General features: G+C 35.7%; 1 protein-coding gene across 1 annotated transcript; it reads left to right on the forward strand.

Annotated features, from left to right (window-relative positions):
• Positions 1–1,272: 1,272 nt before the first annotated feature.
• IDH1 (isocitrate dehydrogenase (NADP(+)) 1) lies at positions 1,273–24,631 on the forward strand. Its single transcript, XM_051983668.1, has 9 exons — positions 1,273–1,533; positions 5,144–5,281; positions 9,916–10,207; positions 11,953–12,058; positions 14,722–14,899; positions 18,943–19,094; positions 20,743–20,883; positions 21,638–21,800; positions 23,797–24,631. The coding sequence occupies exons 2-9, from the start codon at positions 5,160–5,162 to the stop codon at positions 23,885–23,887; spliced, it is 1,245 nt and encodes a 414-aa protein (XP_051839628.1). The 5' UTR covers positions 1,273–1,533; positions 5,144–5,159; the 3' UTR covers positions 23,888–24,631.
• Positions 24,632–27,748: the final 3,117 nt, after the last annotated feature.

A 27,748-nucleotide genomic window follows, 5' to 3' on the forward strand; every position in this document is an offset into this window, starting at 1 on the left:
TAGACCTAGTGAAAGATCATGAAAGGCCACAGGCAAGAATCATAAAGAACAGGAAGAGAAAACTGGTTTTCAATCAGCACCAGGAAAGAGAGCTAAATAATGGGATCCACTGAAGTGATGTGTGTTTGTGGGAGGGGTGTTGGGGGGGAGGTATGTGTGGGTGTGAAAGAGAGACAGACAGACAGACAGACAGAGACAGACAGAGACAGAAACAGAGACAGACAGACTACATTTAGTATATACCCTACCCTAACTATTGAAAGGCAGTATAGTGAGGCTGCAGGATCCTGAAAAGTCATTTAACTTCTCAATCTTCCTGGAAATTTTCTAATATTATAAATTAGAATCAGGAATGTATTCTTTCTCTAAGAAAGAAAGAAAGAAAGAAAAAAAGAAAGAAAGAAAGAAAGAAAGAAAGAAAAAAAGAAAGAAAGAAAGAAAGAAAGAAAGAAAGAAAGAAAGAAAGAAAGAAAGAAAGAAAGAAAGAAAGAAAGAAAGAAAGAAAAAGACATTTTCTGCATTAATATTTTTCGTATGCTTTTTTAAGTCTGGATAATCAGCAAAATAATAAATCAAGTCAATTAGCATTTGCTGATTTCAGAGATGTAAATACTCGCACTGAAAATTTAGCAATACCTCTCACTCCTCCATAGGAATTGGCTCCAATACAAACCTGGTTACAATCCAGCTGTTGAAACTCCATGAAATCACCCTTCATCAGAGAGTCCTGTCCCCTCCTCCTCCCCCAGGGGCCTTATATTTTGTTATACACTTATAAGCTTATAGAAATGAATATAGATATGGCAGAAGGGGAACTAGAGATGTAAGATCAGAAAAGGCTTTATTTATGTAGGAGAGGTAAGTAAAGAAACTTCGAATTGTGGGCTCCATAAGGGAAAGGACTTGCATTTTTGCCTCTTGGTGTATCTATCCTCAGCGTTTAGCCTGACACATCTTATGCGCTCATTAATATTAGTTGGTTAGACCTGACTTGCCTAGGGTTTACTGTATTTTGCTCCCCTTTACTGAAATAAGGCTCTCTAAGGTCTCTAGTACCCCGAAATCCTGGGAGCTAGAGGCCGGACTGACTTCCAGCTGATTTAGTAGTCAGCGTTCATTGGTTTCTCGGTGAAAGCTCTTGTGGTCCGATTGCACAGGACCAGCCCCCGCAGGCCAGTGGGTAGATCTTCCTCTCTTTTCTCCTCCCAGGTTCCCGCCTCCCGCTCTTCCAGACTGTAGGTCAGGCACTGGCCGCGCCACACCCCCGGACTGGGAAGCCGGATTGGGCGGAGGGGCGGAGACTCGGGAGGTGGGCTGAGCTGGGTGGGTTCGAAGGGAAGGAGGGGACAAAGCCAGGGAGAAGGAGGAGGAGGGGCCCAGAGAGCTACCCGCAGTTTCCACCTCGGCGTTCCTGCTGGCGTTGACTAGACTTTGGAACCTGCATCCCCGGAGCGGAGCGTGAACGTGAACTGGACCCTTTGGGAGCTTCCACCTTCTGGCCCTCGCTTCGCCTGCCGACTTGCCTGGCTGCAGGTAACTGAACGATGGGCTGGGCACCGGCTCCTTGCGGGCCGGGAGTGGGGAGCTGGATGACTGGGAGGAGCCGAGAAGCCAATACTCTGAGTCCCGCCCCTCCCCCTTAGAGCTTCTCCTGTTTTATGGCTTTAGTGCATCCGAGCGGGTGGGGAGGCTGTGCTCCCAGAAAAAGAGTGGGGCGCGCGCCCAGGAATGAGGAAGTGATCCAGAGCTTGCCTACGTCCTCTTTGCAGCTGTCAGGCACGCAATAAATATTTGTTAAGCCCCTACTATGTACAAGGCACTGTGTCAAGTGTATGTGGCGCGAGCGGAAGCCTGGTGTTAATGGCTGGGGGATACAAAGATAAGCAAGGGACAGCCAGATGGAGACAGATGACACTTGGGTTCACTAGACCACACTGACTCACACCCCCCTACTTATTGAGGAGCGCGAACGTTCCCTACTTACGGATGTGCACGGGGACACGCCCGTGGACACCCGTATGCACAAAGAGACTATCGTGTTCCCTTAACCTTTAACTGAAAAATGCTTCGGGAACTCTAAGGTGCCCTTTGCCCCCTCCAGATGAAACTTGACCCTAAGCCAACCAAAGCTAGAAGTCCCCACTCTAAGAAACGTAACTTGAATTTGACGAGGGTCTTTTGAACTGGTCTGTGATCTCTTCTTTACTGTTTTATTTGGGGGAGGGGAAGATTGTGCTAATTTTGTTCTCCCAGGAGTAAGTGATTCTTCTTTTTGTTTGCTTTTGCTCTTTTGTTGGCCGGGATAGGGCGGTGGAGAATGTGAGAAGGAAGGTTGGGATGTTGACTATAACCTCCAAGGTTTGCAAGGGGCTTTATCCCATTTGATCCTCTCAACTCTGAGGATCAGCGCTTTCCCTATCTTACAAATGAGGAAACTGAGAACGGGAGAGTATAGCTTAGAGACCGACGGAGGTTTGAAATCTGTTGTCTCCAGTTATTAATCCTCGTATCTCGTTGGTGCACCTCCAAACTGGTGATGCTATTATTGTCTGTTATCGCAAATGATATGAATGGACCTTTTACTAGAGAACCTCCTTAAGGTGCTAAAATAAATAACCAAAAATAAATAAATAAATAAAGGCTCCATGGTTAATCCTCTGGCGCTGAATTCTTTGTTTAATACTGTAATTTGTCTGTCCTGTGGAATGAACTGCCGAAGGGCAGGGCAGTGGTGACATGGAAGTAATTGTGCACTGCAACTACCGTTTTGATGGGATTTTGGCGGGGTGCGGGGGAGAGTGCATTTCTTTTCTGGTGGTTTGCTTAAGAAAGGCAGTGTGATGTAAATAGCAAAACATATCCTCCCAGTCCTCTTGGGACTCTTCCTGGCTATTTGGCCCTGAGCCCCTTAACCTTCCTTTCTCTGAGCTGTAAGACTAAGCTGTTGAGAAGACATTGGCTGACTGTGTATTGGTAGAAGGAATGAATTTCCTCCACCAGGAATTACTTTTGACACTGAAATCACAGCTCTTGTTCTTAGCTCTATTTTGTCTGAAATTGCTTCAGAAAAGGGACCATTTTCATCCTGGCAGGCTGACAATTGCATAAACTGAAAGCTTTACACCCAATATTTCCCTCTGAAAAGAGCATAAGGAGGGGGATAATAATGCATAGCAAGTCTTCTCCGGGAACTACTTAGTAATTCCAGGTTGATTTTTTTTCCCCCTTAAACTGCAGGAGTGTGCCAGAAGATTGAAAGTTATCTGCTTTAGGGTTTGTGGGGCTTGGAAGGGAGATCTTTGTTACCCAGGGTTTAGGAGAAGATAGGAAATGAGAAAGAAAGGTTCTGCAGGGGCTGCTCTGAAGTTTCTTATTCCTCTGACTAGAAAGAAGTAAACTAGTCAGAAGATAGCAAGTAGTTTGGGGATGATTAAATTAAATATTACTAGTGGTCATTTGCACGTTAGGTGTATAAGGAGAAACTGGGGACATTTATTTAAATGTTAAATGAATAATGCTGTGGTTGGCACAGAAAAAAATAATCACTTGAGAAGCACTTGAAATGTCAATGAATGTGAGCATGATAATCCTAGTAATGTACATATTATATGATGATTTGCATCAGAGCTATATATTTTCTTCATAGTTAAAATAGTAAAGGCAGAAAAAAAGTTTGAGAAAAAAGCCATGTAAAATGTAGGATAGGAGCTGGGATATTTACCAAAAGTGATTTCCAAATAGGAAGCTCTTCTCTATCACTGCAAGTGGGTGAGGCACCTTACTTGAGATTTGCCTTGACTGAATGTGGAGAATCTAGTTGCCGGAAGTTTCTATCAATATGTTTTAGAGACAGAATTTAAACTCAGTTCTTCCTGACTGAGGCTGGCTTTCTGTACTCTCTGAGCTAAGTAAAAGAAAATTAGACTATCTTAATCTGGTATTAGTGGATTGGAGAAAGAAAATAGAGAGACTTTACTATTTTTCTTGGGAAGGAAACAATGAACTTAAAGTACTTCAAATAGCTAGAAACTCTAGCTTACTGTTTACTGTGTTTAAAAAAAATTTGCCTAGTCATTACTATTGTGCAATAGGTATTGGGTCCTTTGTGTTAATTTAAAAAAAATTTTTTTAAGTCAGAACAGATGTAAAAGTGGAATACAAAATAAAATTAAATTATTTTTTAAAAATACTGCTAGTACTTATTTTAATATTAGAAGTAATTTTTAGAAGAAGATTCCATGTTAATAATTGCTCATTAGAACCAATTCATAGGGGGAAAAAACTCCAGCTTTGGAGTTTAACACTACCCCCTTCTTTTCTCCCTCCCTCTCTACTACCTCTGTAATTTATACTGGTAATGTGACCATTTCTTTTTTGTTTAGTTTATTCTTTTTATCCTGATCACAAACCTTTTCAGAATTATTAAGATCTCTTCCTTGTCATCTGAATATAGATGTATAGATGAGCAAAGAAATATGTCCTTTAATATTTAGGAGTTGGGTTAAATTTCTTTTTTTAAAAGGTAACAGTGAATCCAGTACTAGTTTTGGAATCAGAGACTTAGGTCCACTTCCTGGGTTTGCCACCTATTCCTTGTGAGTAGGCAAGTCAGAATTTGTCTTTGGACTATAGTTAGCTTCTTCATATGGGAAATGATGAAATAGATAACCTAAAGTCCTCTAAATCTCTAAATCTGTGATCCCATGAACCATGAAGACCTGGGTTTAAAGACTTTTTTCAGGCCCAAATGTTTTAAGAGATAGCCATCTACTGCTTCAGCCTGATGATTTTGTTTTTCTGATTTGAACCTGTGATTTCATCTGCTTGAAGAACTTTGTACACGTGAGACTAAGAGGCAATATGTATATATGTGTTATACATACATATATAAATCACATAGGCATATATTTATATATATATATGTAATCTAATATTTGTTGAAGGCAAGATTTGAATCCAGATTTTACTTCACATCTAGTACTCAATTCACTGTACATACTGTGCCAACTTAATGCTATGTTTCCTATAATATTTCATTTTGAGTTGGTCTCTATAATTTAAAAAATATGTGTTTGTCATTTTTACATTTTGCAATGAAATTTATCCTTGAAAATTGCTTGTTTTTTTTTTCTTTTTTTGAAAGATAAATTGAAAGCAACATGTCCAAAAAAATCAATGGCGGTTCTGTGGTGGAAATGCAAGGAGATGAGATGACTAGAGTCATTTGGGAACTGATTAAGGACAAACTCATTTTCCCGTATGTGAATTTGGATTTACACAGGTAATTGACTATCTTTTCCAATGGGATGCACAACTAAATGTTTCCATTTCTAGTTTCTGTTCTAGTATTGCTATCTAGAATTCTGTTGGAAAGTTTTTGTGGGGGTTATTTTCTGGGGGAGTAGACAAATACCAAACTTCATTGGAAAGGTCACCTTGACATAATAATAGGAAACTCTTTAGAGTTCCTGTTTGTATTAGAAAATGGGGATGATAGGTCACTAAAATGAAGAAAATTAGCTCTAAGACTGTTGATTTGAGATATCTTCACACATAAGTTGTAGCTAGATTGATTTATCTTTTTTTAAGGAACAATAACATGTTTTGGAACGTTTTCTTCTTGTACTCTCTTAGAGGAGAATAATATGCAAATGAAACAGTGAAGTCAAATGTATTTTTGTAAAATATTTTGTCACCACTGGTAGCATCTTGGTCACTGTGTATTGTTAATACTCTTTTTCGACCTTTCTTGCTGTTTCTGCCTATTACACCATCTTGTAATTAAAAGTGACCCTGAACAGGGTCATAATATCAAATATCCCCACTTCAGACAACTCATGAAGAAATAAGATTAAATCTTATACTTTCCCACCCCTCTATGGAATGCCCTATTCTGCTTTACACTCACATTATCTCCTTCTACATTTCTTTAAAAAATCTGCTCTGTCAATTTTGCCACTCCTCTTCTCCCCAACATAATGACGTCTTTGGACTTCACGTGGCACTTGATTTATCTTTGACTTGGTTATTTAATCTTCCTACTAAACAATAAGCACCATGAAGGCAAATATCAAGGTTTATCTAAACTTTGTATCTCCCCAACACAGTATGAGGCAGACATTTTATAAATATTTGTTGGGCAATATACCTCCTGAAAGCGTAGTAAATACTATCAGAATTGAACAATGTTATTTCAGTAAAATGATTATTAATTGTAAATTTTATTTTAGTCTAGTTACTAATCCAAAAAGCTCTTAGGAGATCTATTTGGGATATGCGTATGTGTGTGTGTGTGTGTGTGTGTGTGTGATTTATTCTGCAGATAAGTACTGTTAAAATATCTATGCTTTTGCAAATTAGATAGTTTTATGTTTATAAACATAAAAATAAGCAAATGCTTACATATCCAAACTAATCATAAAGTGCATCAAGCTGTTAAAAAAAAAAAACCTTCTAATACCTTTATTTATCTGCTCTTTTGCTTTTGTCATGTCTTATTATTTTTTTCACTTAATAGTGTTTTATTTTTTCCCAATTACATGTAAAGATAGTTTTCAACATTCATTTTTGTAAGATTTTGTGTTCCAAATTTTTTCTCCCTTCCTCCCTTACTTACCCCTCCCAAGTCAATAAGCAGTCTGATATGGGTTATACATTTACAATCATTTTAAATATATTCCCATATTAATAATATAGTGAAAGAAAAATCAGAACAAAAAGGGGAGAATTACAAGAAAGAATAAGCAAACAAAAAAATGAAGATAGAAAACTTTGATCTACATTCAGTTTCCATAGTTATTTCTCTGCATGTGGATAGCATTTTCCACCCCAAGTCTTTTGAAATTGTCTTGGATCAGCATGTTGCTAAAAAGAGACAAGTCTATGATAGTTGATCACACAATCTTGCTGTTATTCTGTACAAAGTTCTGGCTTTGCTCAACCTTCTAATAACTTTAGAAGACATGAGTAAACTCTCATGTGAAATTTTTGAGGGAATGCTTTAATATATTTGCTACATAGAAATATTTTTACTCTATTGACTTTTTTTTCAAATAATTTATTTTTTCTTTTTTTTTTTTACTTATCATTTGAGGCTGTTTGCCCACCTTAGGCAGCTAGATGGTTCAATGGATAGAGCATATTGGGCCTGAAGTCTGAAAATCTGAACTCAAATCTGCCCTCAGATATATTTAATAGTTCTTTGACCCTGGGCAAGTAACTTAATCTCTGTTTGTCTTAGACCATTGGAGGAGAGAATCATAAACCACTCTAGTATCTTTGCAAATTAATGGCATGTCCATGGATGTAAGGAAAAGTCAGATCTGACTGAACAACAATCCCATATTATATGGGCTGAAAATGTATCAAGCAGTCACTTAGGAGCCCAATCCCTCCCTGGTTCACAGAGGACCTTTGATCTTCCTAATCAGATTGCCCTTCCTTAGGTATCCTGGTTGCCTCCTGTTTTTTTAGGGACTCACCATATTGATACTAGATTTAGTGTAGAAACCAGCTGAGCTTTACCTCTATTTCATCTCACAACTCCTGAGATCAATCAATCCACCAATAATCAGTTTTCTGTATATCAGGGATTACAGTTGTGCTTTACCTGGCTCCATAAATCCTCCAAAAAAAGATCCAGCCAACATGGAAAAGAGTTATTCTATTTTTCTAATCCAGGGCTACGAAAGCACCACTTGGGCTGTGTCTCTCAAGACAATCATTCTCACTACATGACCAAAGGAATACCTCCTTTTAAGTCCTCAATAAAAAAGTTTATGCTAACTTGTCTACCTGAGTAGTGACTTGGAGAATAGTCTGAGGAAATAATTATAATGAGAAGGGCTAGAAAAGATCTGTCAATGTGTATGGACTGTTAATTTTTACCGATTTAAAGATTTTTGCTATTAAATATCTTATTTTGTTGTTTATTTTGTACATTTTCTTCAACCGACTTCTGATTTCTTCTCTCTCTCTTTTTTTTGCTGAGGCAGTTGGGGTTAAGTGACTTGCCCTGGGTCACATAGTTAGGAAGTGTTAATTATCTGAGGACAGATTTGAACTCAGATCTTTCTGACTTCAGGGCTAGTTCTCTATCTACTGCACCCTCTAGCTGTCCCTGACTTCTGGATTTCTTACTTAAATTCCATATAAGAGAATAAACTAAATTCTGCTGTCTTACTTCACACTGGGGCCTCAGGTCATAGCCATATCCTAAGGAAATGAAAACCTCCAACACAGAAATTTAAACTATTTTAATTCATAACTAAATGAAAATGAATATATTTCATTGATTCATAAGATAAAATTGTAAATATGCTACTTCCAGCTCCAGAAGATAAAGAGGATGTGTTGTCTGTCCCTCTTGCCCAACATTAATTAAATCATAGATTTAGAACTGGGAGGGACCTTGAAAGGTTTTGAAAATATTTTCTTTTGAAAAGTGGCTCAAAAGTGTTTCTGTGTGCATGGGTGGCCAGTGGAGGCCTCCAAGAACAGGAATGTACGAAAGCTGGAATGGTATGCTACAGGCCAAAGAAATAATTCCAAACTATTTCCTTAAAGAGAAAAGTGAATGGCTGTCTGTTTTCATTATTGATTTCCTTCACTTTAGACAGCTCCCCTGTAGCTGACAAGCTTTGTCCTTAAGTATTGCCTGGTCTAGCCAACTTTTAGAACTTTGAGCAGAAAACCACTTTTAAATGATGAATGAGCCCCAGATTTAGTGGGTGGGCATATTATAGACTGTGCCACTCCAAATATATGCAGAAGCCTTGGCAGTAGTAAAGCTTCATAGTTCCCAGAACAAAAGGAAATTACTCAAGAATTCGGGAAAGGGTCATGGACTTCAGTTGACTGACAGATTTCTATGTTTGTGCAATAACTGCCTCATGGAAAGTTTTCACTACTTGAAAGATAAAATGCCAACTTGGCTTACCTTTTCCCCACTAATTTTTTTTTTTTTTAGCTAAAATACTATTAAAGGTATTTAGTAATTATAATTATGGTTCTGTTTTAGAGAGAAAGCAAAAAAAAAAACATTTTTATTAAGATTTTAGCTTTATTACTTTTAATAACGTAATACATTTTTAGTACATTTAACATCTCTAATATTATGGTAGTATTAACACAAATCTTGAGGCTTCTAATCCTTTTAAGTTTAATTTTTTTAACCTCTAATGGAGAACTAATCCAAATGTATTAAAGGTAGTTTTGTGTTGATGTTACTATAATATTAGAAGTGAAAAAAAAATAAAACTTAAAAGGATTAGATGCCTTAAGATTTAGTTATAAAAACAAATACTAATACACTTTATGTGTAAAATATATCACATTACATAGTAATAACCATAGTAGCTTGAAAACATCCTATCCATTAATTTTTCTGTTCTCTAAAGAAATTTTAGTAAAATACCATCTTACAAGTATTCTTTCAGAAATAGCATATTTAATTCTTTTTTAAAATTTTTAACAGTATTTTATTTTCTAAATACATGTAAAAATAGTTTTCATTATTCATTTTTATACAACTTTGTAAAACCAAATAAATAATTTTAAAATTCTGTTGTTTCCCATTACACAAAGCTTACTCATATTCCAATGCTTTCTCAGTTTATTACTTTTAAATTATCCTGACATTACAACCTAATAGGTCTCATGCTTAATTCGTCTAAAGAGTAAAAATACACCTCTCTTTTATTTTAAGTAAGACTGCCTCCTAACACATAAGGTCCTTAAGGGCTGCTATTATTTGTTTGTTTGTTTGTTTTGTCCAGCTCCTAGTGTAATATCTAGTGTGAGTACTATGAATGTGCTTTAATAAATGATTATTGAATTAAATTGCCATCAATAATTCAATGGTTTATATGAAATTTCTGTCCTATATTTTCTCCCTGCCCCCACTTCTCTCCCAAGCTATGACTTAGGAATGGAGAATCGTGATGCAACAGATGACAAGGTCACTGTTGAAGCTGCAGAAGCTATTAAGAAATATAACGTGGGTATCAAATGTGCTACCATCACCCCTGACGAGAAGAGAGTTGAGGAGTTTAAATTGAAGAAAATGTGGAAGTCACCAAACGGGACTATCCGAAATATCCTGGGTGGGACCGTTTTCAGGGAAGCAATCATCTGCAAAAACATCCCCAGGCTTGTGAATGGCTGGGTTAAACCAATCATTATAGGCCGTCATGCTTATGGGGATCAAGTAAGTGGCTTTGGTATAATCTCATTTTTGTCAAGTCTCTATTTTTAGAAGCACAGAAAAAAAAAAAATCCAATCATGGCATATATGCCCCCTCCCACTCTTTGTCTCTTTCTTTTTTGCAGGAGAGGCAGTAGGGATTGTGCCTCACCTTAGAATCTGAGGCTGAATTTGAACTCAGGTCATCCTTATTTTAAGGATGTTCTGTTTCCTAACAGGAATAGAAGGGAAAATTGGAGTCTCAGAGCTAGATGTAAATATACACTTACCTAATTTTAACTTTTCAACTTGATTTTCCACAAATATATTTTCTTTACCTTTCTTCTTTTATCAAGGTAGTACTTTAAATGCTCCACCTCTGGGCTACAAAATTACCCAATGCATCATTTTTAAAAGCACTTTAAGTTGTTTCTTCCTGCTTAGAAACATTTTCATTGTTGCCTTTTCTGCAAAAATGGATCCATTGCCAAATTAAACACAAAGTGCATACTAAGCAAAATCCAAGTCTTGTGACAAAACTCTAGTTTTAGACTTTGATATAAGGCAAGTTGTTGACTTAGGTTTAAAGATCAGCCAATAAAATATTTCTTAGTTAGCCTTTGGCTAGATGGAGAATTGTGCCAAAGGGACCTGCTTCTTTACTTCAGTTCAAGCATCCCTCTGTTCCATTACCACAGCTTGCCTCTTTAACCCACGCCAGTCAGCTATAGGCTGTAGCTCACAAGAGACATCAGACAAGAGATACGGATGGATCCATACAGAATATTTTTTACACAGGAAAAACAGATCAAAACAAATGAAGCTATCTTTTTTTTTTTAAATTATGAAAGACATTCTTCCATCCTAATTATGTGGGAGGTCATTTTACTTTCTTGTTTAGTCTTACTCTTCATGAGGCCATTTAGGGTTTTCTTTGGCAAAGATGTGGAAGGGGTTTACCATTTCCCTCTCCAGCTCATTTTACAGATGAGAAAATTGAGGCAAATAGGGTTAAATTACTTGCCGAGGATCACACAGCTAATAAGTTTCCAAGGCTGAATTTGAACATAATAAGATGAGTCTGTCCATACTGCTGCCCCTTCCCCACCCCGGGCTAATCAGATTAAATTAAGAATCACTTAGAACTTACAATTGTACAAAGCTAGCTATCATTATTATTACTTAAGAGTCAGAATGTCCAAATTCAAGTCAGTTCTACCACTGATTACATGACTAAATAAATCTCTTAAGCTTTCTGAATCTTGTTTCTCCGTGTAAAAATAAAAAATAAAAAGTTAATCCTATTTGCCTTCCGGTATTGCCAGGACATTTCTATATTGTTTCATCTTTTATAGTGTAGATTATTCTTCTTTCTCTGAATGCCTGTGAGTGTCTCTTTTTGATAGCATTCATTTGTACTTATACACTGCCTGTTTTGTTAGTTATATGTTATCTCTTAATGGTTTCTTCAGGGCAGAGACCACATCTGATGCTTCTCTCATACTCTTCACAGGACTAGATAGTGCTTTGTATATAATAAGTGGTCAGGAAATGTTTGTGGCAATGTAATGGTGCCACCAACTACCTTTGACCATGTCACTTTTCTGGGCCTCAGTTTATTCTATATAAAATGATGACATTTAAGAAACATGAACATCCAATATTCTATTGTAATTCTAATGTAATTTCTCAAGAAATCAAATTATAGTATTTTCATTTAGGGCTTGTTGAATTAAATTCTCTCAGACTTTGCAATCTCTCTTAAATAGTATAGAGCAACTGATTTTGTAGTTCCTGGACCTGGAAAAGTGGAAATAACCTATACACCAAGTGATGGGGGTGAACCTATGACATACGTGGTCCATGATTTTGAAGGTAGGTATAACACCTCAATGAGAAATTAATGCTTTTTAAGAAAAAAAATTAAGGTTAGTTTTAATTGTATCATTATTTATGTAAGAATTATTATGTGATACAACTCATAAACCTTGTAGGATCAGTTACATAAACAAGTTAATGTTTGTAATATAGATTATAGGTCAAACTTTGAATTCTGTAGTAGTCAGAAACTTTCCCCTTCCAACAGCAAAAGGTTATTTTGTAACTTCTTTGACTTCCTATGCATCATATATATATATATATACACACAAACACAAAGTTTTTACTTTACATATATAAAGTAAAAACTTTGTGTTTGTATATTATTTTCCAGTACTTAAATATATATATGTCATGTTGCATAATAAAATATAAGCTTCTTGAAAAAAAGAGAGATTTTTGTTTTTATCTTTGTATTAATGGCATCTAGATTGGCACATATTAAGTCTTTAATAAATGCATACTGATCAATCTTTTCAATTAACAAGTACATATTTTCTTTCCTTAATGCCCCCATTGAAAAAAAGAGAAAAGAAACGCAAAACCCTTATTATAATTATGCATAGTCAAGAAAAAAGCAATTTCTGTGTTGTTCTCGTCCAAAAAATATATATCTTATCCTGCACCCTGAGTCCATCACCTCTTTGACAAAAGGTGGAGAGCAGGCTTTATCCAAAACTCTTATTTATTAAACACAAGGTTCTGAACAAGGGAGGATAAATAATAGAGGTAGAATCGGCTGATGAATGTGCTTGGTTTTGGTTATTGCCAAATAACCTACCCCTGTTGGGGCAGATGCTCAGCCAACAAGCATTAATTAAGCACTTACTAAATGCCTAGAACTAAACACATGGGGGGGGGGGAAGACTAAGAAGCCTCTGAATGTTTACTAACTGTATGGCAAGCCTTTAAACTTTTGCCTCAGTTTCCTCATTAATACAATGGAGATAATCCAACTTTCCCTGTATATTCCTTGTTTGTACATTGTTATTAGACTCTTCTGTGAGCATGTCTTTTAAATTTCTTTATATCCCCAATCCTTAGTACAGTCCTTGGCACATCGTTGTTCATTCATTCAGTCATTCATTTCTATCTAACTCTGTGTGTGTGACATCCCATGGACCATAGCACACCAGTATTGTCCATGAGGTTTTCTTGGCAAAGATACTGGAGTGGTTTGCCCTTTCCATCCCTGATGGATTAAGACAAACAGAGATGAAATGATTGTCAGGGTCACACAGACACAGTAAGTGTCTGAGATCGGTTTTGATTGAAGATCTTCCTCACTCTAGCTCTTGTTAGACCTGTCTATCCATTGAGCCATATAGCTGCCTCACTTGGCATTTAGTAGGTGCCTAATAAATGTTTGAAGACTAACTTATTACCTCACAGCATTATTGTGAGGATATATTGAAATAATATTTGTAAAGTGCTGTTTTAAAGTATATTTGAGGGATAAAATGAGATAATATTTGCAAACCTAAAAGTACTATGTAAATCCTAGCTCTTATTATTTTTGACTCTTCCCTTTTTTTCTTATCCAAGAGGTAATAAGTAGGCAACATCACTATTCCTATTGCTGTTTTTATAGTTCTGAACTATTATATCTGAACCTTATTACCACCAGGTTGGACTATTACATTAGACTTTCAATAAATCTTACTGTCTCAGTGCCTTCCCTGCTTTAATCAGTTTTTTTTTTTTTTAAGTGATTACCTTTCTTTTTATTTTTTCTTTTTCTTTTTTTGACTTGCTCAGGTTTACATATCTAAGTGTTAAGTGTCTGAGGCTATATTTGAACTTGGGTTTTTCTGACTCCAGTGTTAGTACTCTATCCACTGTGCCAAATAGCTGGCCTGTCTTTTAAGCTATTTAAGAATAATCTTTGTGTCACTTTTTTTCAAAAATATTCAGTGGTTCCCCACTGTCTAAATTTCACATTATTTTATCTGGCATTTAAAACTCTCCAATTCATCTTACATTTCTAGATTTTATTTTATCATTCTTTTGTCATATCATATTGCCTATTATAATTAAATGTTCTATGCTCTTTTAACTGGAATGTAAGCTCTATGAAATATCAGGGGTCATGCATATCTAAATTTGGTACTTCCTCTTCTGTGCTTAAAAAATTAATGAATTTGAACCCGAATTTAAAAGTTTAATGAAATAAAATGATTTAAAATACTCTTTGTCTCTTTCATGAAACACAGCCTAGTTTTTTCCACTAACTATAATTTCTATTAACAAGTTCCCAAGCCCTAGAGGAAAGCAAGTTGGTCATTAGCATAATGACAAGCTAAAAATTAAAGTTATCCTTTGACATGGAATATATTTGCATTTCTGCGTGATAATTTTGTCTATCCCAATGTCACTAGGAAATGGTAGCCCAAGTCTTCTAACTTGTTAAGAAGGGTGCTCTTTGAAAGCTAAAGTGAGAATGATTTTTGTTGCAAAAATTAGCTTTCTTCCTGCTGGATACTTTAATAAGCTTGTGGTATATATCCAAAAAGCTTCATTTTATAAGCCTGGCTGGAGAAATTGAGTGGCCAAATGACCAGAACTAGAGAGTACTTAAGCGTGAAGGAGTCTGTTTACAGCCAGATCCCATTATAAATGCTCTTGTTCACCTCTGTCTCCCATTTTCTTTCTCTTCACAGATTGTGGTGGTGTTGCCATGGGAATGTACAATCTTGACCATTCAATCAAGGACTTTGCACACAGTTCCTTCCAGATGGCTCTATCTAAAGGCTGGCCTCTGTACATGAGTACCAAAAACACTATCCTGAAGAAATACGATGGGCGTTTTAAAGACATCTTTCAGGAAATATATGACAAGTAATAAAAGCAATCCTTTCTTTTTGTTTTTATAAGCCAATGATTTTTGCAGATATATCTTTATACTTTGTTGCCTTGGGGAAAAGATAGTAACATCTTCTACTGTCAAGATTCAATAGTAACAACATTTATCAAATGTTTATGAAGTAACAACTTGTTTGCTGTCAAGATGTTACCAAATTTTGTTAAAACACAATCCCTGCCATTTTTCAGCTCTGTCTAGTAGGGAGATAAGAAACAAACAGATAAATTCATTAGAGAATTAAAAAACAGAGCTATCTGAAGTTTAAAAAGAAGATGGAGTTTCAGTTTTATGTGGTAATAATAATGAAAACAACTAACATTTATATAGTGCTTTAAGATTTGTAAAGCATTTTACATATATTAACTCATTTGATAATCAAAATATCCTGTGAAGTGGTCAGATTTCAGAAGTGGTCAGAATTATTACAGATGAAGAAACTGAGGCTGAGAGGTTAAGTGACTTACCTAGTGTCACTCAACTAGTATCCCAGAAGGATTATAATTAAGTTCTTGCTGACTATGAGTCTAGCACTCTAGTTGGTTTTTTAAGTTGAGCCTTAAAGATTGAGTAATAAAGTTAGTAGGCTTTCTTGAAACGGAGTTTTTTGCTTTATATTTTGAATCCTCTCTTATGTTTTGCTGTGCTCATGGCAATGTTTTTTTCTTTTAATATTTGTATTTAAGTTTAAAATAAATATAATTTTAAATATAATTAGCAATTATATGAGTAATATTTTTATATATATCTATATATATATATATAATTAAATATTTAAAATAATTTTTCAATATAGTTTTAAAAGATTGGGTAGGATTTCAATAGACCAAATCAGGGTTGAAGGATATTCTGGTAATAGGTAAAAAGGATATATAAGTGTATTTGAGGGAGAGGGGGCATAAAGTAGACCACTTTGGATAAAGCTTGGAGTAAGTAAAATGAAACAATAGAAAGGAAGACTGGAATATGGAATGGTACTAGATTATTATGGAGGTTCTTAAAACGTCAGATAAAGAGGATTGCTTCAAGTGGTAAGGAACCATTGAAATTTTTAAACGGATCCATTCATTTAAAAAAATTATTTAGCAGTTTACAAGATGAATTAGAATGGTGAAGCCCAATAGGAAGCTATAGAAGTAGTCCAGCAGGTAATAATGAGCACCTGAATGAACATGCCTAACATAGGAAGAGACAAGAAAGGTTAGGAAGAAGAAATTTTTCAGAGGTAAAAATCAATGGGCTTAGTAACCTATTGGGTATGAGAACTTAGGGAGAAGGAAGAACCAAAGTAAAGTCTAAGATTTCAAAACTAAGATTTGAGTGAATTAGAGTTGCTTTTGGTTTATGCTGACCTATATGTCTTGCCACTGGACTTGGATGACTTGAGGAGAGAGTGAGTCTGGCAATCTCTGCCTCACAAAATCAAACTCTTCAGCAACTTGCTGTTGTACATAGTTTGCCACCTCGTGTCACTCTGCTTCAGTCTCAACCCAGGTTGTCACCATCCCCTGACTTCTCAGGAATGCCGAGAGCCCTTAGGGGAGATGGGGAGCGGAACCAGACATTGTTAGCAGATTTGCTCTGGGCTTAAGGATCTTATACCTTACTCAGAGTTTACCCACTGACTGTGATCCTCTACAAACATTCAATATCTTTTTCAGAACCTTGTTTCTTTTTTCTTTCTTTTTCCTTTTTTTTCTTTTTTAAAATTTAATTAAAGCTTTTTATTTTCAAAATATATTCAGGGATAATTTTTCAACATTAACCCTTGTAAAACCTTGTGTTTCAATTTCTCCCTCTCTTCCCCATTTTCTCCCCTAGATGGCAAGTAATCCAATATGTGCTAAACATGGTAGAAATTTATGTTAAATCCAATATATGCATACATATTTATACAATTATCTTGCTGCACAAGAAAAATCAAATCAAACAGGAAAAAATGAGAAAGAAAATAAAATACAAGCAAATAACAAAAAGAGTGAAAATGCTATGTTGTGAAGCATACTCAGTTCCCACAGTCTTCTCTCTGGGTATAGATGTCTCTCTTCATCATAAGATAATTGGAACTGGTCTGAATGATTTCATTGTTGAAGAGAGCCACATCCATCAGAATTGATCATTATATAATCTTAATGTTGCAGAGTACAATGATCTTCTTATCAGAACCTAGTTTCTTATTAGTGCTTTTTGAATGAAACACATCATTAGCAATAGATTGTATTTCATATTTTGGAAATGGCCCACTTGCCTGCAATAGCCTGATTCCATTCCTGCTGAAACTGGAGGATTTAATGATTTTCAAATTGCCTTTGGTTGCAATGGTGTTAGTAACATCAATAGCCTTATATTAATTTAGCAGGTGATAGTTGTCCTTATTTCATCTATGAATATATCATGAGCATTTTAAATGGAACATGATCCAAAACAGAACTCATCCTCTTTACCTGCTTTGCTAAGTTCTGTCTAGAACATCACCATTCTTGCCTTCACCCATTTCATACCTTTAGCATCCTTGTTGATTCAACCTCAACATCTTCCATAAGTCTTTATTTATTTGTTTGTTTGTTTGTTTTGCTGAAGCAATTGGAGTTAAGTGATTTGCCCAGAGTCACACAGCTAAGAAGTGTCTGAGGTCAGATTTGAACTCCTGTCGTCTTTGACTTCAGGGCTGGTGCTCTATCCACTGCGCCATCTAGCTGCCCTAGGTTTCCTTTGTTTTTCCCCACTCATACAAACATCACCCTAATTCAAACCTGTATCAACTCATCTCCTGGAGCATTCAATCAAGAATTAATAAATGTTTTTATACTTGCGACTATGTGCCAAGCATTGTGCTAAGTACTGGGGATACAAAAAGAGGCAAAAGACAAGAGCCTCTCTCAGGTACCTTACAATCAATCTAATGGGACCACTGCAACAGCCTTTCTCTTCTGTAGTCTATCTTCTACACAACTCCAAAGTGATATTTCTAAAATATATTTCTGACCATGTCACCTCACTGCTCCAGTTGTGCAATGACTCCCTGTTGCCTCAGAGACAAAATGCATATCCCCTTGTTTGGCATTTTTTAAAGCTCATCATAATATGGCTCCAGCCTGTACCTTTCAAAAGCTTACTGTGTATTATTCTCCTTTCTACCCTCTCCAATCAGTCAGTCTGACCTTTTCACTGTTCCTGGTATATACCATTCCATCTATATGCCTTTCCACAGGTTGTTTTCCATGCTGTGTTGTACTCCTCCCTCCCCCGCCTACCCCCCCCCCCCACTTGCCTCTTAGAATCCCCAACTGCCACCTATTCTATAAGGACTTTCTAAATCCTCCCTACCCCAGGGTAATTTTGGAGTGCTAATACACCCTAAAGTTACTTTTTTTGTGTTATATTTGTTTTACATGAGTGCATGTTCTTTTTCTTAATAGAAGGTAAACTTTTCCTCAAGAGCAAGAACCATTTCATTGTTATCGCCACCTCCAGAATACCTAACATATAGCAGGCCTTAATAAATGATTGTCAAATGAATGAGTGGATATATCATTTGATCCTTTCAACTAACCCATGATATTGGCAGAATGGATTTTATTATTCCTACTTTATTGAGGAGAGTGTTTATTGCACAGTGAGCTAGAATTACAGGCCTTCCTTAACTGTAAAAGTCATTGGTTTTTGCGCATAGTACTTAGAGAAACTGTGTTAACATTTTATAGTGACTTGAAATCTTTCCTTTTGTCACTGAGAACAGGTTTTAGAAGGGAATTACCTATAAAGTGATATTTTGACTATTTTCTCCCTTTTAGTATTGACCTGTTGCCAAAATATAATACCCTGATAGATAGAATAAAGGAATAGAACTGTTCTCAGTATGGTCCAACTCAGAAATGTCATTCTCAGTTTTATAACTGAAATATTGGACAATAATGCTCAAGACATTTTTTTGTTAATTTCATGGATTTCCTCCAGTTTTCCCTCATATGATCTTTTGTAACTCCATCTTCCATTTATTATTGTTCTTCTCATTTCTTAGGCAATACAAATCCCAGTTTGAAGCCAAGAAGATATGGTATGAACACAGACTCATTGATGACATGGTAGCCCAAGCTCTGAAATCGGAGGGAGGCTTTGTCTGGGCCTGTAAGAATTATGATGGAGATGTGCAGTCTGACTCCATTGCACAAGGTAAAGAACCTCTGAATAGCATGGGCAAATCTCAGAAGTGCATAGGATAAATGACTTATACGGAAATAAGTAAATAAGGCTTGTGAAGAGATTTTGTATTAATGGGTTCTCAAAACAATCATGGACTGAAAGGAGGAAGCCATTTCTTCATCCTCAATGTGATAGGCTAAGCCTTCAAACAGCATTATTTCAGGTCAGTGATTGGTTTTAACAGGTAGCTATATTGTTTTGGTTAGCTACTTTACTACTGAGTTAGTACCATAACCAAATAATGATAGATTTAAATGAGAAAAGAACATTCTTTTTTTAAAATAGTTTTTTTATTTTCAAAATACATGCAAAAATAGTTTTCAACATTCACCCTTGCAAAAACTTTTCCAAATTTTTCCTCCTCTTTCCCCTTCCTTAGATAGCAAGGAATCCAATATAGGCTAAACATGTGTAATTCTTTTAAATATATTTCCATATTCATCATGCTGCCCAAGAAAAATCAGATCAAAAGGAAAAAAAAATACAAGAAATAAAACAAACACAACAACAAAAAGCTGAAAATATGCTTTGATCTACCTTCAATCTCCATAATTCTCTTTCTGAATGCAGATAGCTCTTTCCATCACAAATCTTTTGGAATTGCCTTGAATTACCTCAGTGTTGAAAAGAGCCAAGTTTGTCAATCATCACATAATCTTTTTGCTGCATACAATGTTCTCTTGATTTCTACTCACTTTGCTTAGCATCAATTCATGTAAGTCTTTCCAAGCTTTTCTGAAATCAACCTGCTTGTCATTTCTTATAGAACACTAATATTCCATTACATTCATACACCATAATTTTTTCAGCTATTCCCCAACTGATTGACATCCATTCAATTTCCAGTTCCTTTTCACTACAAAAAGGGCTGCTAATTTTTTTTTTTTACAGGTGGGTCCTTTTTTCTTTTTTATGACCTGTTTAGGATATAGATTCAGTAGATACACTGCTGGATCAAAGGGTATGCACAGTTGGATACAACTTTGAGCATAGTTCTAAATTGCTTTCCAGAATGATTGGATCAGTTCACAACTTCACCAACAATATATCTGTGTTTTAGAGAAAACTCCTTATTGACAAAAACCACAAAGAAAACTAGAAAGCAATTTGAAAAAAAAAAAAAACTATGGTTAGACAAGTATCTTATATCTTACACCATGATAAACTTGTTTAGCTATTCCCATACTGATGGGCATCTCCTTAATTTCTAATTTTGTACAAATATGTTTCCTACCCCCTTTTAAAAAAATCTCCTTGGGATATAGACTTAATATTAGTATTGCTGGATCAAAGGTTATGTACAGTTTTATAGCTCTTTAGGCATAGTTCCAAATTGCTCTCCAGAAAGGCTGTGTCAGTTCGCAAAACAAGTACAATTCTTGAGTCAACTAACTTTTTCTGTACCTAAGTGGCTCAACCCAATTTTGATCCTATAAGCCATGGCATGTCTGGGAATATCATTAGCAGAATAGTCATTGTTCATGGAAAGGGAAATTATTTGCTTTGGTCTTTTTATATCCTTATCCCAATTCTCCTCACCTTCCCATCCCTCTTCTACCAAGAGCTCAATGATACTATTTTCAGATGAACTTGACACCCTGTGCTTTATTACTTACAGGCTATGGATCTCTGGGAATGATGACTAGTGTACTGATCTGCCCAGATGGCAAGACAGTGGAATCAGAGGCTGCCCATGGTACGGTAACACGTCACTACCGCATGCATCAGAAAGGTCAAGAGACATCCACTAATCCAATTGGTAAGATGCCTTCTGCTCTATTTTTGACCAGAGAGAATGCTGATCTTAAAATGGTTCCCTGTTCTTGTTAGATTCTTTGAACCAAGTTGTCAGCATGTCCCTCATTTAAGTGTTACTTTATGCTAACCTTTGGAGTTTGCCCAGATCACAAGAACACTTTTAGCTGTTCTCTTGACGCTGACTCATTTATGCATGTCTCTGTGGCACAGAATTTCTATGGTACTGCATATAAATGAATGAATAAGTGCATGTATATATACACATATATGTACACAAAGGATAATTAATGATCATGCTTCTCCTATTCAGCATAAGATAATATGAAGTTAACTCTCTAAATGCCATTCAAGTTTCAAGGATAGCTCTCTGAAAAGAGATTGTAGCCTGAAGAGAAGGGACAGATATAGACAGTGTGTGTGTGTGTGTGTGTGTGTGTGTGTGAGAGAGAGAGAGAGAGAGACAAACTTGCCAGCTCCTTATATATCCTAAATGTCCAGTATTTACTACCCTAGTGAGGAAAACAAACCTATTGATACCATATTTTAGTTGAATCTTAAACCTCCCTTAAAAAGAAATGTCATTTATAATAATGTATTTGAAAATTTTAAGTTTAATTCTGTATGTGCTTTTATCTCTGGTATGAGTCTTTTTAAAGGTTGGTATCCAAACTTTCTTAGACAAGTATTTCAGACTTCCATGACCTATGCCATATCTAGGTCTTTCTATTATCAAGCCTTATTCTTTTTTTCAACAGCCTCCATTTTTGCCTGGACCAGAGGATTGGCTCACCGAGCTAAACTAGATAACAATGCAGAGCTCAGTAAATTTGCAACAATTTTGGAAGAAGTTTGTATTGAGACCATCGAATCTGGTTTCATGACCAAGGACTTAGCTGCCTGTATTAAAGGTTTACCCAAGTAAGTATAAGCTTTTCTTCTCTTTTCTGTTGAAAGTGCTGCCTTGCCTGAAACAAAACTTGATCCAGAACACTAATGTTTTATTGGAATTCTATTGTTATAAGATAAAAAGGTAGAATGGTTCCAAATCCTGACTCACCCACACCTTTGTGACTGTAGATAAGTCTTAGTTTCTTAATCATCAGATTGGAGATAGTAGTGGGAATAATTCCTGCCCTATTTACTTTATGATTGTATATATCCAATATGATATGGTTATATATATCTAATGAGAAAATGAATATAAAAGTGTTCTCTAAACTGTAAGGTGCTGGACAGGGGAAGGAAGAACCCAGCACATTGAGTGGACTCCTTTTGGAAGAATTATGAAAATTCATAGATAAGAATTGCATGGGATGGGCAAGCATGGAATGGAGTGCAACTGGTATTGTTGGAGGGCACACCCACCTCAGTAAACTCAGATGCCCTGGAGTAACAAGATGTTAATACTAAAAAAATACACACACACACACACACACACACACACACACAAAACACAACTGAAAAATGTGGGGGCAGGGGCCAAGGAATGGGGGAAGGAAGATATCTGATGGGGACATGATTTAAGTTCATAAATTCATGAATAGGTCTGAAAGAGGAATAGACAGATTATCTAATAGGGTCCCTTCACGAATGGAAAGTCCAGGATGAACTCACCAGTGTGGAGGCAGGCCTTAGAAAGGGGCTATTCCATGGTGAGAAAGCTTTAGGGGCGGTAGGAAGTTCTGGGAGGAGGCAACCATAGGCCCTGAGGGAAATTCCAAGATGAGATGATAATAGTAGTATGGTTTGGAAGTTCATGAAGTCAAAGGACCAGAAAAGAAAAATACCAATCATATATTTCATATATTTTATTTATTTGAAAATCATCTGGTGGCCAAATTCTATTTAATTTCATTGAGAAGGATCTTAGCAAAATCTCTAAATCATAATTTAGTAGATGAGGAAACTAGTAGATTTTTCTAAGTGACATAGGTACAGGACATTGCCTTCTCATTAAGGTCTTAATGCCTATTATATAGTAGTTGAGTATGCATACAGTAGTATATAGTACATAGCACTCTAGTAAAGATTTGCTATTCCTCCCCTGATACAAAACATCTCCACCCCTCATCCCCAAAGGATTCCTCAAGAAATTAACAGAAATATAACCAGAACCCTATTCTATAACAGACCTAATCTGAAATTGTATGAATGCCACCAACAATATGGGAATAGCCAACCACTGAATCTTTAATTAAAAAAATATCTTACATTACAGTAGCAATATTGAATTTTTTAAATCACCTTATCATTCCTTTATTGAGGTACAAAACAACTTATTGCAAGAAATACCCATTTGGCTTGTGAGGATAGACACAGGTATATTGCAGTGTTGGAGCCAGTCTTTACTCTTGTGATAGAAATGTCAGCCCTGCAATGATTTCAGGGACATTTAAGAGCTTCCTGGCATATGAATGAAAGGGGTAGTAGTAGTGAGTGGGCTTTAAAGTATGATAGCCAAAATTATCTAAGGCAGTGACCATTATCTTGCTGAACTGTAGCTAGGCAATGCTTTGACCCAAAAGAGCAAAGAAGTCCAGCATTAAGGTGGAAATAAATCAATCTCAAGGTGCTGCTAGGTACCTGACTTGATAAAACTACGAACAGTTTAGTGACTAGGCATTTGGTCTGCATCATTTGGGTTCTGTCACAAACTCAGTCAGCATTTATTAAGTACCTGCTATATATCAGGCACTATGCTAAGTTCTGGGATACAAACAAAGGCAAGAGTCTAATATGGGAAGCAACATGAAAACAAGGATGTACAAACAACATACATGAAAAATAAATTGGAGATATTTTTCGGTGGTTTTGTTTTTTTCCCTGCTCCTTCAGTTGTAGGATGTTACTACATTATGACTTAGACTCACCAAATGTTTTGGGCTTTGTTTTGTTTTTTTCCTTCTTCCTTTAGTGTGCAGCGATCTGACTACCTGAACACATTTGAATTCATGGACAAACTTGGAGAAAACTTGAAGGCCAAACTGTCTCAGGCTAAACTTTAATATCACATTTCTACTCAACAAAGAGGCTACCCCATGGGGTAACTAGTTTCTTTGGTTTACAGTTTTTCTGTATGACACTCAAAATTCAAATGAAATCAGTTTCTAATTTCTCTAGGCAACAAGTTATCTTTTCTATGAGTTTACGATCTTTTTTATATGGCTCCTGTTATTTCCAGTTTGCCTACCACATTTAATGTGACGAAAGACCTTTTTTACATAGCAGTCAAAGGATTACTTTCTTACTGATTTTGTTGTTGTTGTTGTTGTTGTTGTTATTATCCTCACTGTTACTTTTCCTTATCCCCAAAAGTAGATGACCAAAATCAAGAGTATTTAATACGAAAGGAGAAACGGCAGTCATGGTACTGTGTTGTAAAATCAGCTGTAAATAAGATCGAGCTTTCCTTTCTTCCTGGCCCATTTCAGGATCAGGTCACTGGATGGTTCTGGTTTTAGCAGATATTGCATCATGTGAAAAGTAGACTTGTCAAAGTGAATTTCTATATAAATCAGGAATTAAAGCATGACTGTAAGAAAGAAGGCTTTTTTCAAAGCCTTAGAAAAGAGCTTTTCTTCAATGTTTAGAGATGTAAACTTTCTTTAAAAGGACCCATATGAGTTAGGATATTAGAACAATGGTGACCTGCAGGTTGCCCTCCTTTCCTTATGTGGTGCAATAAGTATTATGCTACCAAAAATGGCATATTTCACCCAGGTGCAATAAAACAAGCTGCTTTTTTTGGACCTCTGCTGGCCTGTTTATTTCTTTTGTATAACTGTGATATTTTAGAATTATTGCTAAACACTAATTTCATGCTAGTCTTTGTCTGAACTGTAATGTAATTTTGAATTAAAATTAAGTAAGTTAATTTAACCATAGTCCTTATTGTTCTGAATCTCAAGAGTCCCAGAAATAGAAGTGTTTTTTAAAAAGTGTTTGTCATCATGTTGAGAATACCCCAGTATTTCCCTGATCTTTTGTCTTCCAGCTAGTTCCTTTTTTTATTTACTTAATAGTTCTTTCTTTTTCCAATTACATATAAAGACAGTTTTCAGCATTCATTTTTGTAAGATTTTGAGTTCCTAGATTTCTTCTCCCCTCCCCACTCTCCAAGAGAGCAAATAATCCTGATTTAGATTATACATGTACAATCATTTTAAACATATTTCCATACTAATTGTGTTGTGAAAGAAAAATTGTTGTAAAGGGAAAAATCATAAATAGTGCTTTAATTTGCATTTAGTTCTCCATTGTTCTTCCTTTCTACGTGGATGGTATTTTCCATTATAAGTCTATTGCAATTGTCTTAGATCACTGTATTGCCCTCAGCCAGTTCTAAAGGGATCTCTCATGAGCTGATCTCATCAAAAGAAGAGCCCCAGTCATGAGCTCATTGGAAAGATTTCTACATGGAGTCAGAGGACCTGGATTTGCCTTTGGCTCTGCATTTCATTATCTATTAAATCATGAGCCAAGTCTCTCTCTTCCTAGGCCTTAAGTTTCTTATTTCAATATAGTATATCCTTATGATTCTATCCAACTCTCCTTTAAAAAGTTGTGCTCTTTTCAAGAAATCTGCATTTTGAACAATTGCCATTTAAAATAATGAACTTTAAAAGGAGTTCTTAAAAGGTACCAATCAGCATTTAGCTGTCTTCTATTATTTCTCAAGCATTGTGTTAAGTGCTAAACAAGTTTCAATTGTCTGGAAAAATTACTTCCTCAACAGTTCCAGTTAAAGGATACACTCGCTAAAATTTTGGCAATTAAGGTTTTCATCAGTCTCAAATTTTCTTTTCAAAGATGATTTTAACGAACTTTACCCACACTTTTATCTCATTCAAACTTACTGCTTTTATAAAATTATACTTTGTTATTATGCAGTCATGTCTAACCCTTCACGAACTTATTTGGGATCTTCTTAGCAAAGATACTAGAATGGTTTGTCATTTTCTTTTTTAGCTCATTTTAAAGATGAAGAGACTTGTCTGGTCAGAGAGGTAGTAAATGTTTGAGGATGGATTAGACCCCAGGATATTTATAAGGCTTCCTGACTTCAGATCAGGCACTCTATCCACTATGCCACCTAGTTGCCCAAATTTTGTTATGGTATCCTTTTCCCCTTCCTTCTCCCAATGAAATAATGTTATGCATTTCAAAGTGACTTTTGTGTTTTCATTTTCTTTTGATCCCCACAAGAGCCTTTGGTGATAGGTAGAGCAGCTGTTATTTCTAATTTTATAAAGAAACATAAAAGTCTAATTACTAATTACTAAAAACATAAAAGCATATGACTAGTTGGTAATTAAAATTAGATCCTGTGTCTTTTGTTAATCTAGTGTTTTTTCTACTATACCATACCAGCTATCCATCCTTGGATAGAAGAAAGAGATAAAGAAACATATGGAAATTTATCCCAAATGTCTGCTCAACAGCAGATGTTCTTTAAATTAGTTACCTATTTCGAATTGCTGTCTAGATTGGCAACTGCCTTTCCTAGACCATTTTCTGGAACTACCTTAGTTTCTGATAAGTGAGCTTTTACCTTCTCTTGCTGAAAATTAGGCTTTCATTGATTTCTCAGCCACCAGCCTCAAACTATGCCAGGATATGCATAATTCCAATCCTATTTTCCTTTCTAGCTTCCCTTTAAGTGTTGTCTTCATTAGAATATACATTTCTTGGGAATAGTTTGCATTTCTAACCTCAGCAATTAGCACAGTGTATTAGTGCTAATAGTAAGTACTAATAAATTATCTTTATCTTAATATTTGTATCTATGGAAACCATCTTCCTATTCTCTGACTATATTCCCTATAGTATCACTAACCATTTTGCCATCTTGGCTCTTCATAAGGCCCATATTCTGGAATGATAAACAAATCAACTATACCATTGTGTCTGGATGGAGTATGTTGATGTAATTCTCTATGGTCCCTATAGCCATCTCACTAACTTTTCAGAAAGCAATCTTCCCTGTCCACCTCTCCCCTATATTCATTGTCTCCCTCTCTTGAAATGTAAACTCCTGGCAGAAACCCATCTTTGCTTTTCTAATTGTTGCCATAGAGTTTTTTAAATAGTATTTTTTCCAAATACATGCAAAGATGATTTTCACTTCACAAATTTTTCTCCCTCTCCCTCCCTCCTTCTCCAAGATAGCAGGTAATCGATACAGGTTAAACCTAAGCCCTAGAATTTAATGCAGTCCTCTTTGCTCATAGGAAATGCTTAATAAATTCTGTCATTTACCCATTTGTTTGTTCAGCAATTTATAAATTCATAGATTATATCCTTTTATTAAAAAAAATTATTCTTTTGATCTTAAAAAACAACTGTTGTGCAAATATCCCCTACTAAAGACATCAAAACTTAGCAGGTGATACGAAGAATGGAAAATCTGACTTTCTAGGAGCCATCTTCAAAAGCATGTTTCAGATCATTGAAGAATGATCTATTCCTATTGGTAACAAGTTAAAAAAATGGCTGCACAACATCTATCAATCAGTAGGCATTTGTTAAGTACCTACTGTATAATAGACATCATCCTAGGTGCCAGAGTTATAAATAAATGAGAGTCTTGATTTTGAAAAGACTTATATTCCATTGGGATATTTTTGATGTTGGTGAATCTTTAGAATGAATATGACTTCCAGGACTCAGGAATTGTTTGAATTATTATGGATAGTTTTTAAAATTTGGATAATGGGATAATTTTTAAAATTTAATGAGCAAATTTAAATTGATGGCAATAAAATATGTTTTCCCTACTATAACTATTTTTAGAATCTATTTCCTTACTATTAATCTATATCTAAAAAAAAGCTTCAAACAAAAAAGTTAAACCCTTTCACATAAAA

Source organism: Antechinus flavipes, chromosome 3 (genome assembly GCF_016432865.1).
Source record: "Antechinus flavipes isolate AdamAnt ecotype Samford, QLD, Australia chromosome 3, AdamAnt_v2, whole genome shotgun sequence".
Lineage (NCBI taxonomy): Eukaryota > Metazoa > Chordata > Mammalia > Dasyuromorphia > Dasyuridae > Antechinus > Antechinus flavipes.